General features: G+C 40.4%; 1 protein-coding gene across 2 annotated transcripts in view; it reads left to right on the forward strand.

The window, feature by feature from the left end:
• Positions 1–10,462, forward strand: part of POLA1 (DNA polymerase alpha 1, catalytic subunit) — a 290,976-nt gene that overhangs the window by 187,910 nt on the left and 92,604 nt on the right. For both annotated transcript variants that reach the window (XM_015085029.3, XM_027054650.2), the window contains exon 35: positions 4,124–4,240. In XM_015085029.3, the coding sequence (XP_014940515.2) occupies positions 4,124–4,240 (117 nt within the window). The remainder of the gene's footprint in view (positions 1–4,123; positions 4,241–10,462) is intronic.

Raw genomic sequence — 10,462 nt, forward strand, 5'->3', positions numbered from 1 at the left:
AAGTGGAAATCGATCCCTTTTTAGCATGTGCAGACAGAAACCATTTTAGTTGAGACCTCAGAAATATAATTTAGCAATCAGAACCAATCAGCATTTGACACAGTTTCGTACACAATGATTTCAAGGAATTAGTGATGCTGAAACTAAAGTAACAGGTGACAGATCTTTGCGTATTTTGGTAAAGGTTTATTTTGCTGTTGGACACGCTGGCTTCACCTCTTTTGAACCCCCTACTTATAAATGTGGTTAAAGTAGGCATCTGAAAACTTAATGACCTTATTCGTGTTGGTTGTGACAGTTTGGCATTTACATGTGGCATTGCATAATAAAATGACATATTTTGTTGGCAGGCTTCCTTAGGGTGGTTCTGGGGATTTTCATAAAAACCAGCCCTTTTTATAGGTTGCACTTACAAAGGAGTATGCTTCGTTAAATTTTTTGGCCGTTGACTTGGCAATGTAACTTTGGGCTGTAAGTTTTTTCCCATCATGGGAAATGAAAATAAGCTCAGTTTTATGTTTGTGTGCGATGCTTCAAAGTGAATTTATTCAATGCTAGTTACTTGCATTTGCTTTGCTTTGTTTTTTATCACCCATTAAGGGCATAATTCAATATGAAATCTTGTAACTAAGACTGGCCCCATCATAGAATATTTTCAAAGGCTCGGCCTCCTTAATTTTAACAACACAGATGTTTCTTTCAAGGTAGATACAGCGTAGTCCATTAATATTTGCTGGGGGAACAAAGGGTTAACCAAAATGTACTTGACAAAGTCAAATGGAAGCAAAGCATGTATTGAATATGATTAAGGTCTATTTCCCCCACAGAAGAGTTTTGTTTAAAATAAACCATGACCAGAAGCTTAATTATCAAAATAAAACAAGAAGAATCAAGAGTTACAGGCTCCTAATATTGTTTTGCAGCCCTAGTTCCCTTCACACAGTTATCAGCATGTGTAATTTCCATGCATAATAGCACTAGTTATTGTTGTCATTTGTAAAGGGAGATTAACAGATAGTAAGTACAAACAAACCCAAATAAGTACTGAATAGAGAGGTGACAAAGAAGAAAAGACCTCTTTAATGTTAATTATAACTGGTAGGAAGTCTAGACAAATTATATTATCTGTTTTCTATATGATTTGGAAGGACATTTAGTTAGTAACTGTGTCAGAGATAGAGTTTGGTGTTTGCTTTAGAAACAGGTGAGGTGACAATTTAGCATCTCCCTGGTTGGCAGCTTTCTAGTGAGTCATGAAGTTCTAGCAAATTGATGGAATCAAGTTTCTAAAACATCTGACGAGAACTTGAGCTTTTTGAATGGTATCTTTTAAAAATTAAAGAGTAATTTTAACTTCCAGGTTCTATGCCAATAATTAGTAACTTATTGTCTCAAAACATGATCGTTGTTTCCTGTCTGCTTGCTTTTCTAAAATTGTGTTCACAACTGTGGTTGGCATTATTAGCTGGTACCTATTCCAAAGCGTATAAAGCCTCGGACAGCAACTATAATGTAGCAAAGCCAAACGAACGATAAAGGACTAGTCGAGTCCTGCATTTTTCATACGTGGTCTGCTTGAATTCTACTGTTTCCTTTATTAATGTGCCTAAACAGGTACTTTGGGAAACAGCTGGTCTCGCCGTTAGTATTTATAGGCTTCATTTAGAATTTAATACCTGCTGCTGTCGGCACCACTTACCTCCTTCTGTGTCCCCCACGCCCAGGACAAGCTCAACAAACCAAAGTGTCTGCTTTCCTTAATTCTGAGGGGCCATCGATTGTGCACTACACTCTTGACTTCACAGTGTTTTTAAAGGAAACGTAAATATGTCATTCAATGTACATGTCATTTGTCAATGCACCTGAGTTTCAGAAATATTAAAATGTGGCCTCAAATCCAGAAAGTATAGCTATAGGCCCTAGTATAGGCCCTAAGATTTAGAACAAATAGTTGCCTGTGACTCAGAAGCATGGTAGTAGTTTGTCTCAGATAGGTAGGATCCACACGACTCCATCCCTTTTCCGTGTTGTTGGGCATTTATGGTTGGTACCGTACAACTTAGTTCTTAAAGCCAAACCATACTGAGTTGCTTTTCATCTTTGTGTGTGTGAACCTCGCTTTCTTATTTAGGTTGTCATTTCCTGAAACTCTCTACCTGGTGCTTCTTTGGCTACTCCCTATACTAATATTTAATGTAATTTTGGACACATATTAAAGGTTTTATAAGGACTCCTTGAGATCCTCTGTCTGAAGAGTTTAAATATTAAAATAGTTCGGCGTATTGATTGAAGATAGGAATGAAGTTCCTTATGAATGTATTGACTAGATGAATTTTATCATCTTCAAAGGTAGTACATTTTCTTTCACTCAAAATATTCTAGAGTATACTTTCTTTGGCTGTAAAACCCATAACTGGAACTGAACTGATTTTGGGTGCTCTCTCTTGAGTCTGGTTGTAGTTTCTTCCAAGAAGAACCTATTCTCAGGAATGAGGTCACACGGCACAACAATGAGTGGGGACATCCTGCAGGTTTGGACTAAAGCCATGTGGCACTGTTAAGTGGCAGGTGAAGGTCCCCGATGTAATTAAGCAACATTTGTGTGTATACTGCTCTTATCTAGGGGGGGAAAGACCATTGCTGATTCTAGAAATGGGGAACGGGGTTAAACATGTCATTGATTGTTTTCTTCATCACATCACTCATAGCTCTCTGGCCTTCATTCTTTTCCACATGTTGTTCCTTCTGCCTCAGTGGCCTTTCCTGCTTTCTCCACCTACCAAACTTCTACTCACTCTTCAAGACCGTCTCAAAAGTTGTGCCTCTCCAAATACTCCAAGGTGCAAAGACAGTCGGGTCCCAATTTGCCGCTGCCTCGGTGGGAACACCACGCCACAAGGGAATGCGCCTGTTCACCTTTATACCGCAGCCCTTCAGCCTGCCTTGCTTAGCCTTCCTATGCCCAACACACTGAGCACTAAAGCCACAGATCCTGGGGCCCTTCCTAAGAGCACCTGAACTTTGCTCCTCCCCCTTGTGCGGTTTTGTCTCCCTCATTCAACAGATATGTTTTCTAGCAATCACGATACTACTTTAAGATAACAGGCGTGTTGTTGCCACACTTCTAGGAAAAAATTCGAACAAGGGCAGCAGGAGAGGGTAACTGAAGAAGGAAATTGAGAAGAAAGTCTAAAGCCCAGTGCAATGGGCAATGACTAATTCAGACCCCTGGGAAAGAGTGTTCAGTTGAGATTGTCCTTGAAAACATTGCAGCCAGTTTTATGTCTCCAGAGAATGTGTGTAGAAGAATCTGCTTTAATTTTAAATTTTTTTTTCAACGTTTATTTATTTTTGGGACAGAGAGAGACAGAGCTTGAACGGGGGAGGGGCAGAGAGAGAGGGAGACACAGAATCGGAAACAGGCTCCAGGCTCTGAGCCATCAGCCCAGAGCCCGACGCGGGGCTCAAACTCCCAGACCGCGAGATCGTGACCTGGCTGAAGTCGGACGCTTAACCGACTGCGCCACCCAGGCGCCCCTGCTTTAATTTTAAATAATTGCTTACTTTTAGTGTTTCTTTGATGCCAGGTACAGCTCTCAGCATGCTAAGTGTATTACATCATGACAACTTGTAAAGTACGTCTAGGCACTGTTGTTGGACCTACTTTACAGAGAAGGAAGCTGAACACAGCATTTAAGCCAGTAGCCAGTGGTCAGTCCGCTGTTGGGAAAGTCATTCATTTCTACATGGTATACTCTTTCCTTTGGTAACAGTCTTTACTAGTGCCCAAAAGGCCCATCAGTTTGCATTCTGTGTGTCATCATGTAAGCTTTTACTGGGAGGCTTTGCTGTAAGCATGCATCGGGGGTAGATATTAAGAAGAAGGGAAGAATATTTCCCGGGATTTTTTTTTTTTTGTTTTTTAAACTTGACGCGTTTCCTAACTGTTAAGGTTGGGGCATAGGTCTAAGCGACATGCCAGGGAAGAAAGGTAAGGAACTATTTCAGAACCTCTAAGGAAGGTTTGAGCGAAAGGAATCTGTCTTGATGACGAAGGAGGTTTTTACATGCATTTGTTTGACGGTGGTGATAAGACTCCAGTGTTCTCTTTTCCGCTCTCCAGGGCTGGTTGATGTGTGAGGAGCCAGCGTGTCGAAATCGAACTCGGCGCCTTCCCCTTCAGTTCTCCCGAAATGGGCCTCTTTGCCAAGTCTGCATGAAAGCTACGCTTCGGCCAGAGGTAACAGTCACGTGATGCTAAAGAGCTGTGTAGACGGGTTGGGGGTCTGTGTTCGCCTGCTCTGGGAGGGCACATGTGTGCTATTTGCTCTCTGAAGACACCCTACTACCACACGCATGTATTTTTAAAAATTCCGACTTCAAAGAGATAAATGCTTGATTTTTTTCACCTCATGAACAAGACTATATTTATATCTAAAAGAGAAACTGACTAGTTCTCATAGGAATCACTCTGATTTCCTTGGTTGCCACTTCATAATTACACAGAAGAAACTGCTTTTGCAGAAACCGTCGTTCTCTTTGGATTAGGTCTGAACCCCTTTTGTAATGGCCACAAAACCTCCCACACCTGCGCCCTTCAGGGTTCATTGCATTTGTGCGGGATTCCGTTGTTTTTAAGGGACACAGTAGATGAGCAGCTCTCCAGCTCTTTCTCTACCTCAGTACGTACACCTGAGGGAGGAGGTCGGCTATCATTTGTGATTCCCAAGTAAGGAGCACATAGTCTGGAAACAGCTCATAATGAGGATGCTTTCCTTCTGTTGCCCCCTTGGAGCATCAGCAATCCAAGTGGCATTTCACAAACTGTAGGGAAAGGAATATTTGAAGGTCTTCCTTGCAGAGAGGGTTTCGTGATCAGGTACATCTAGCAAACTCTGGGCTAGCCAGAGTTAAACAAGCTTATTGCAGATTGTCTGAGAACCTGTAATGTGATAATGTGCAGTCAACCTCACCAATACAGGACTGTAATGTGCCTCACTTTCCAAATTTGGCCTGAGGATTTGTAAGGATTTTGGTGAGAAGAAAGTGGGAATAGGGAACCTGTTACTACTACTACTTTTTTTTTTTTTAACACAGAAACAGAATTCTGTAATCAAGTCTTAACTTCAGATCTTTTCACTGAAAAGAGTTGATACAAAGGGTAGTTTTAGGAAAATATTTTAAAGTTCTCATGGCTTTTAATTTTAAGGTAACAGATCACTTCACAAAATTTGGCGAGAAGTCAGTAACTACAAATGGCTACTACCATTGTATGCCGCCTTGTTCTTTTGCATTGCCGTTAATGTTTTTTTTTTTTTTACATGCTTTCAGTCATAATGAAAATAGGATTTTGTATCATGTTTATCTTTTGTCAAGCCTCTGTCTGTGTTGCTGCATCATTTTCAGTACCAAAACCAAATGCAACCATTTCTCCTGTTGGGCATTTTAGGCTACCTTCACGCTCTGTATTAGAAAATTGTGATAACTCTTTTCCTACTTAGGTTATTTTTGTTGTTATTTGAAATGTTTTTTGAGGACAAATTCTTACCGACAGTGTATATCAAAGCACCTAAATACAATATGGTCATGATTCATTTTGCCACACTGCTTTCCTAATGGGTTATCCCAATTTAAATGGTAGCCAGTGACTTGATGAGTGTACCAATTTCACCACTGCCTTTGTAGCATTCGGGTGTTGTCATTATTTTTAATTTGGTAAGTATAACTGTTCCTTGCCTTATTTTGTATATCTTTGATAATTAGCAAAGTAGAATATAATTTTTTAACAAAACTATGGAACACATAGTGAGAATTAGCTGTTGTGCTAAGTCGGTCTCGTCCCACCCAGCACTTGGATTAGCAGCTGCAGGAAGAGAAAAAAAAGTATATATGTAGTGTGACTCATCACTCCACTTGTAGACTCCAGAGGAATCGCCTTGCTTCGTGAACCATTGTTGCCTTTGAGACCTTTTAAACAGCTAGCTCATCAAGTCAAGTTCAATGAAAATTGAATTACTTCTTAGAAAGTCAGCTGATTTTATGATTCCATTCTTGGTGAGAGAAAGTAAAAGGAGAACAGATAGCTAGTAGATTGGTAACCTTCCAGTTAACGATGATGTTATTGATAGTTAGGTTATCATTTCTCATGTAGTATCTTTTTTAAAAATGAATGAGCCAACACAGGCATTTTGAAGTACTTTTTTTCCCCCTTCATATCCTTGACCTTAAAGTGGTAACATTTTAGGCAGGCATTTACCATGGTTATCAGCTACTCTTGCCAGGGAGGACCTTTCCTGGCATAGGGTCATATTGCATGGGTCATATTCCTGCTCAGAACATGACCCTTTGGGATACCTGGAAGTTCAGCACATCCTGGTTGGTGATACCCTCTGTAGCTGCTCCTCACAGGGACGGACCTTGACAGTGGGCCTGAGCCCGAGCCCACTCTTAGGCATTCCATTTGGAGTTGCTAGTGATGAGTTGAGCATTTCTTAATTCTCTTTATGAGGTTCCTGGGCTTTCCTAGTAAAAGGAAAAAGCTGTATCTTTCCAGAGACCGTTCCAAAGAAGCTCCAAAATCAGTGGTAGAATGGACAGGATCATTGTACTTACTCTAGGGTTTTCTAAAGTGGCCATTTTGCAGGATTATGCTTATCTGATCCTTTAGTTCTAGGGTGCTGTGTCTCAATCATACATTACTTTCATTTAATAATTATTTATTGAGGGGTACCTGGGTGGTTCAGTTGGTTAAGCATCCAGCTCTTGATTTCAGCTCAGGTGATGATCTCACGGTTCATGAGTTCGAGTCCTACATCAGGCTCTGTGCTGACAGCACAGAGCTTGCTTGGGATCCTCTGTCTCCATCTCTCTCTGCCCCTCCCCTGCTCACTTGCATACTCTCTGTCTCTCTGTCTTTCTCTCTCTTTCTCTCTCAAAAATAAACACTTAAAAAATAATCATTTATTGAATACCTGTTACATCCTACGCACTCTGCTTAGGGCTAGGGACAGAACAATTAACAGGACATTTCCTTATTTATAAAGCTAGTTTCACATTATGTAGATTATATAAAATTGATATCTGTGGTCAAAAATAGGCATTTGTAAATATCTGGACAGAAACACCAGAGTTTTGTGATGTTGGACTAGGTAGGGGCTTTAAATACGTTGTTCAGCTTTGATGGGAAAGCCAGTCTAGTCCCTACATAATAAATCTACTCTCATTTGGTCCTGGGTTGCATTTGGCTTGAGTACTTTACAGGATTGACTTGGTATGAAACCTGGCTCTTCTTCTGACTCCTATTACCAGGGGGACTCGAACTCACGAACCGCAAGATCATGACCTGAACCAAAGTCAGTAGCCCAACTGACTGAGCTATCCAAGTGCCCTGTTCTCAGGGTTTTAGATGTATCTCTCTTCTCAGATAACTTTAGGGGAAAAAAAAATCACTGAAGTTTTTTTTTTTTACGTTGATAAGAATTTAACAGTATCCAAATTGCTGATTATTAAAAATACATTCTCGGGGCTCCTGCGTGGCTCAGTCAGTTGAGTGTCCAACTTTGTCTAAGGTCATGGTCTCACAGTGTCTGAGTTTGAACCCCACATCGGGCTCATTACTATTAGTCTGTCAGTGCAGAGCCCATTTCAGATCCTCTGTCCCCCTCTCTCTGCCCCTCCCCTGCTTGTGCTCTCCCAAAAATAAATAAATATTTTTAAAAATTTAAAAATATATTCTCTGAGTATTTTCTGTTACATAGAAAGTCCACATAAATACAGGACTGAAAACCTCGATATATACAAAAGTTCCTAAGTCAAAAGAACCCTCTTTCACACTGGAGGTAGAGACAAGACTTTGCCAAGTTCGAGAGTAAATATTTTAATATGTTTTTATTTCAAGGACATGGTTTTGACTTCTTAAGACGGCCAAATCTGTCTGGCTGTGAGACGAACCCACAGGGAATTCTGTATCATGTAATTCACCAAAACCAGAGGTTTAGCTTGTTTTGTTTGGTTTGCAGTATAGAGCTAAGATTTCAAACTAAATTAAACTTTTACTCACAAACATTTCTCTTCTTGATGTGGAGATGAGAAGGCATCTAAATGTGATTCCCTAGGCCGTGACAGAAATCACTGGGAAAGGTGCACAACCCCTGGTGTAAGGCATTGTGGTAGATCCCTCTATTCAGTTGTTTACCAACTAAATTTCTTGAAGGCCACTTACAAGGAAAGCAGTAGAATAACTTCTGGTTCTACTTCAAGATATCTTTAGTGTTTCTCACGTTATCCTCAGTTGTAAAATTGTGAAGATCTTTTATAATGGAAAGTGTATACCACACAGGGCTCTGGCCTTCAAAGGAGAAGAAGGGTAATAATGAACTTGCAGCCATTGTGTGTTACAGTTTCAAAATGGCTGAGATTGAACAAATTGTTGATTTGATAAGTAGATTAGGGACAGTGAGAATGTTGCCAGGCTACCTGAAACAGTGTCTTATTTCTGCATAAAAAGAAAGCATGAAAATAACTGTGGTCTCTTAGGGCAGTACTTATGAGTTCTGTAGGAAGAGAACCTTACAGCTCTGATAAAAAAAAAGTCTTAAACATCTATACCTAGTCCTCGGTTACACTCTAGGAGAACATGGATTTTTACCATGAAGAGTCTTTGGACTTGTCCGTTGTGATTTTGATCTACATGTTTGCTGATGCAGAGTTCACTAAATTCTACCTACAGCTTCTCTTACCATGAAGCAGATGCTAGCCTTCTTTTTCAATATATTTTTTTCATCAAGGTGAAATTCACATAACAGAATTAACCATTTTAAAGTGAATAATGCATTGGCATTTAGTACACTCATAAATGTTGTAAGACCACCATTTCTATCTAGTTCCAAAATGTTTTCATCACCCTAAAAGAAAACCCTGTACCATGTAAGCAGTTTACCCCATTTCTTCCCTTCTTCCAGTCTCTCGGAACCACTAATCTGCTTTACGTCTCTCTAGATCTACCTATTCTGGATATTTCATATACATGGAGTCATATAATACGTGACCTTCGGTGTCTAGCTTCTTTCACCTAGCATGTTTCCGAGGTTCACCTGTGTTGTAACCTGTGTCAGTACTTCATTCTTTTTTATGGCCAAATAATAGTCTGTTAAATAGATATACCACTGTGTGTTTATCTATTCATCTATCCGTGCACATTTGGGTTGCTTTTTTCAATATACTTTCAAGTTTATTTTATTTTCATTTGCTAGACAGATCTTACGTTTGGCCTAAATTTGTGTTCTGTGGCTCTGTTGGTCCTAGTTCAGCTGAGTGGTACTGCGTAAGGCTACGCTGGTCCTTTCCTCTCTTCCTGTGTTTGATAAGCACTTGCCCAGCACCAGCTCTACCTGCTTTGAGAACTTTTTAGATATTTGAAGGTAGCTCTCTTCCTGAGCCTTCTCCTCGGTCCAATTTTCCTAGGTCTTCAACCATTTCTCTAGTGCTCTGCTTTCACAATAATTACCCTAGTCTAGAGTTTGTATCCCAGCCCTTCAATTGCTGTCACTAGCACTAGTATGGAGCACAATAAACCTGCTGCTACTGACTTTTCTAGGTAGTAAATATCTATGAAGTCAATTTAAGGTTGCCTTGACTCTCTTGGCATCCATATTCACAGTGTCAATTCCTTTTCATCATTCCCTATACTAAACACGTAATTTTTTTTTTTTTTTTTTGTACACGCAATTGCCAAGCCGTGCTTTCCCGGGTTTTCCAAGTGGTTTATTTAGACCTGTGTGTACGACTCCATTAGTAGTGTATTAGTTTCCTAGGGCCGCTGTATTAAAGTACCTCAAAGTAGGTGGCTTAAAACAAGAGAAATTTATTGTTTCAGAGCTCTGGAAGCTAACTAGAAGTCGGAAATCCAAGTGTCAGCTGGGCTTTCCCCCCCCCTGAAATCGGTAGGGAAGAATCATTCCTTGCCTCCTCTAGCTTCTAGGAATCCTTGGTGTTCGTTGGTCTGGGCCTATAGGCGCGACAGTGCAGTCTGTGCTTCCGTAGTCACGTGGCCATCTTCTCCTGGCGTGTTTCTCTTTGCTTCTTCCTGTAACAAACGCCAATCCTATAGGTTTAGGGACTGCGCTAATCCAGTGTGATCTCACCTTAATTTGATATTCTGTGCCAAGACCCTATTTCCAAATAAGGCCATTTTCACAGGTACTGGGGTTTACGACTTCAACATATCTTTTTAGGGACCCAATTCAATCCATAACAACTCGGAGTTACACTGTGTTTAGCAAAACGGAAACCAAAAGTAATGGTAGCTTAACCAGAGTAAACATTTAATTCACTCTGACTCTTTCATTTTTTATCACATGACAGAAATTCAGGTGTGGGCATTCCAGGATTGTGATGGTGGCTCCTTGGGGTCATCAGATGCCCAGGTGCCTCCTGCACTTCTGTATCATCAGCAGTGCCAGGC

The sequence above is a fragment of the Acinonyx jubatus genome, chromosome X (genome assembly GCF_027475565.1).
Source record: "Acinonyx jubatus isolate Ajub_Pintada_27869175 chromosome X, VMU_Ajub_asm_v1.0, whole genome shotgun sequence".
NCBI classification, from domain to species: domain Eukaryota; kingdom Metazoa; phylum Chordata; class Mammalia; order Carnivora; family Felidae; genus Acinonyx; species Acinonyx jubatus.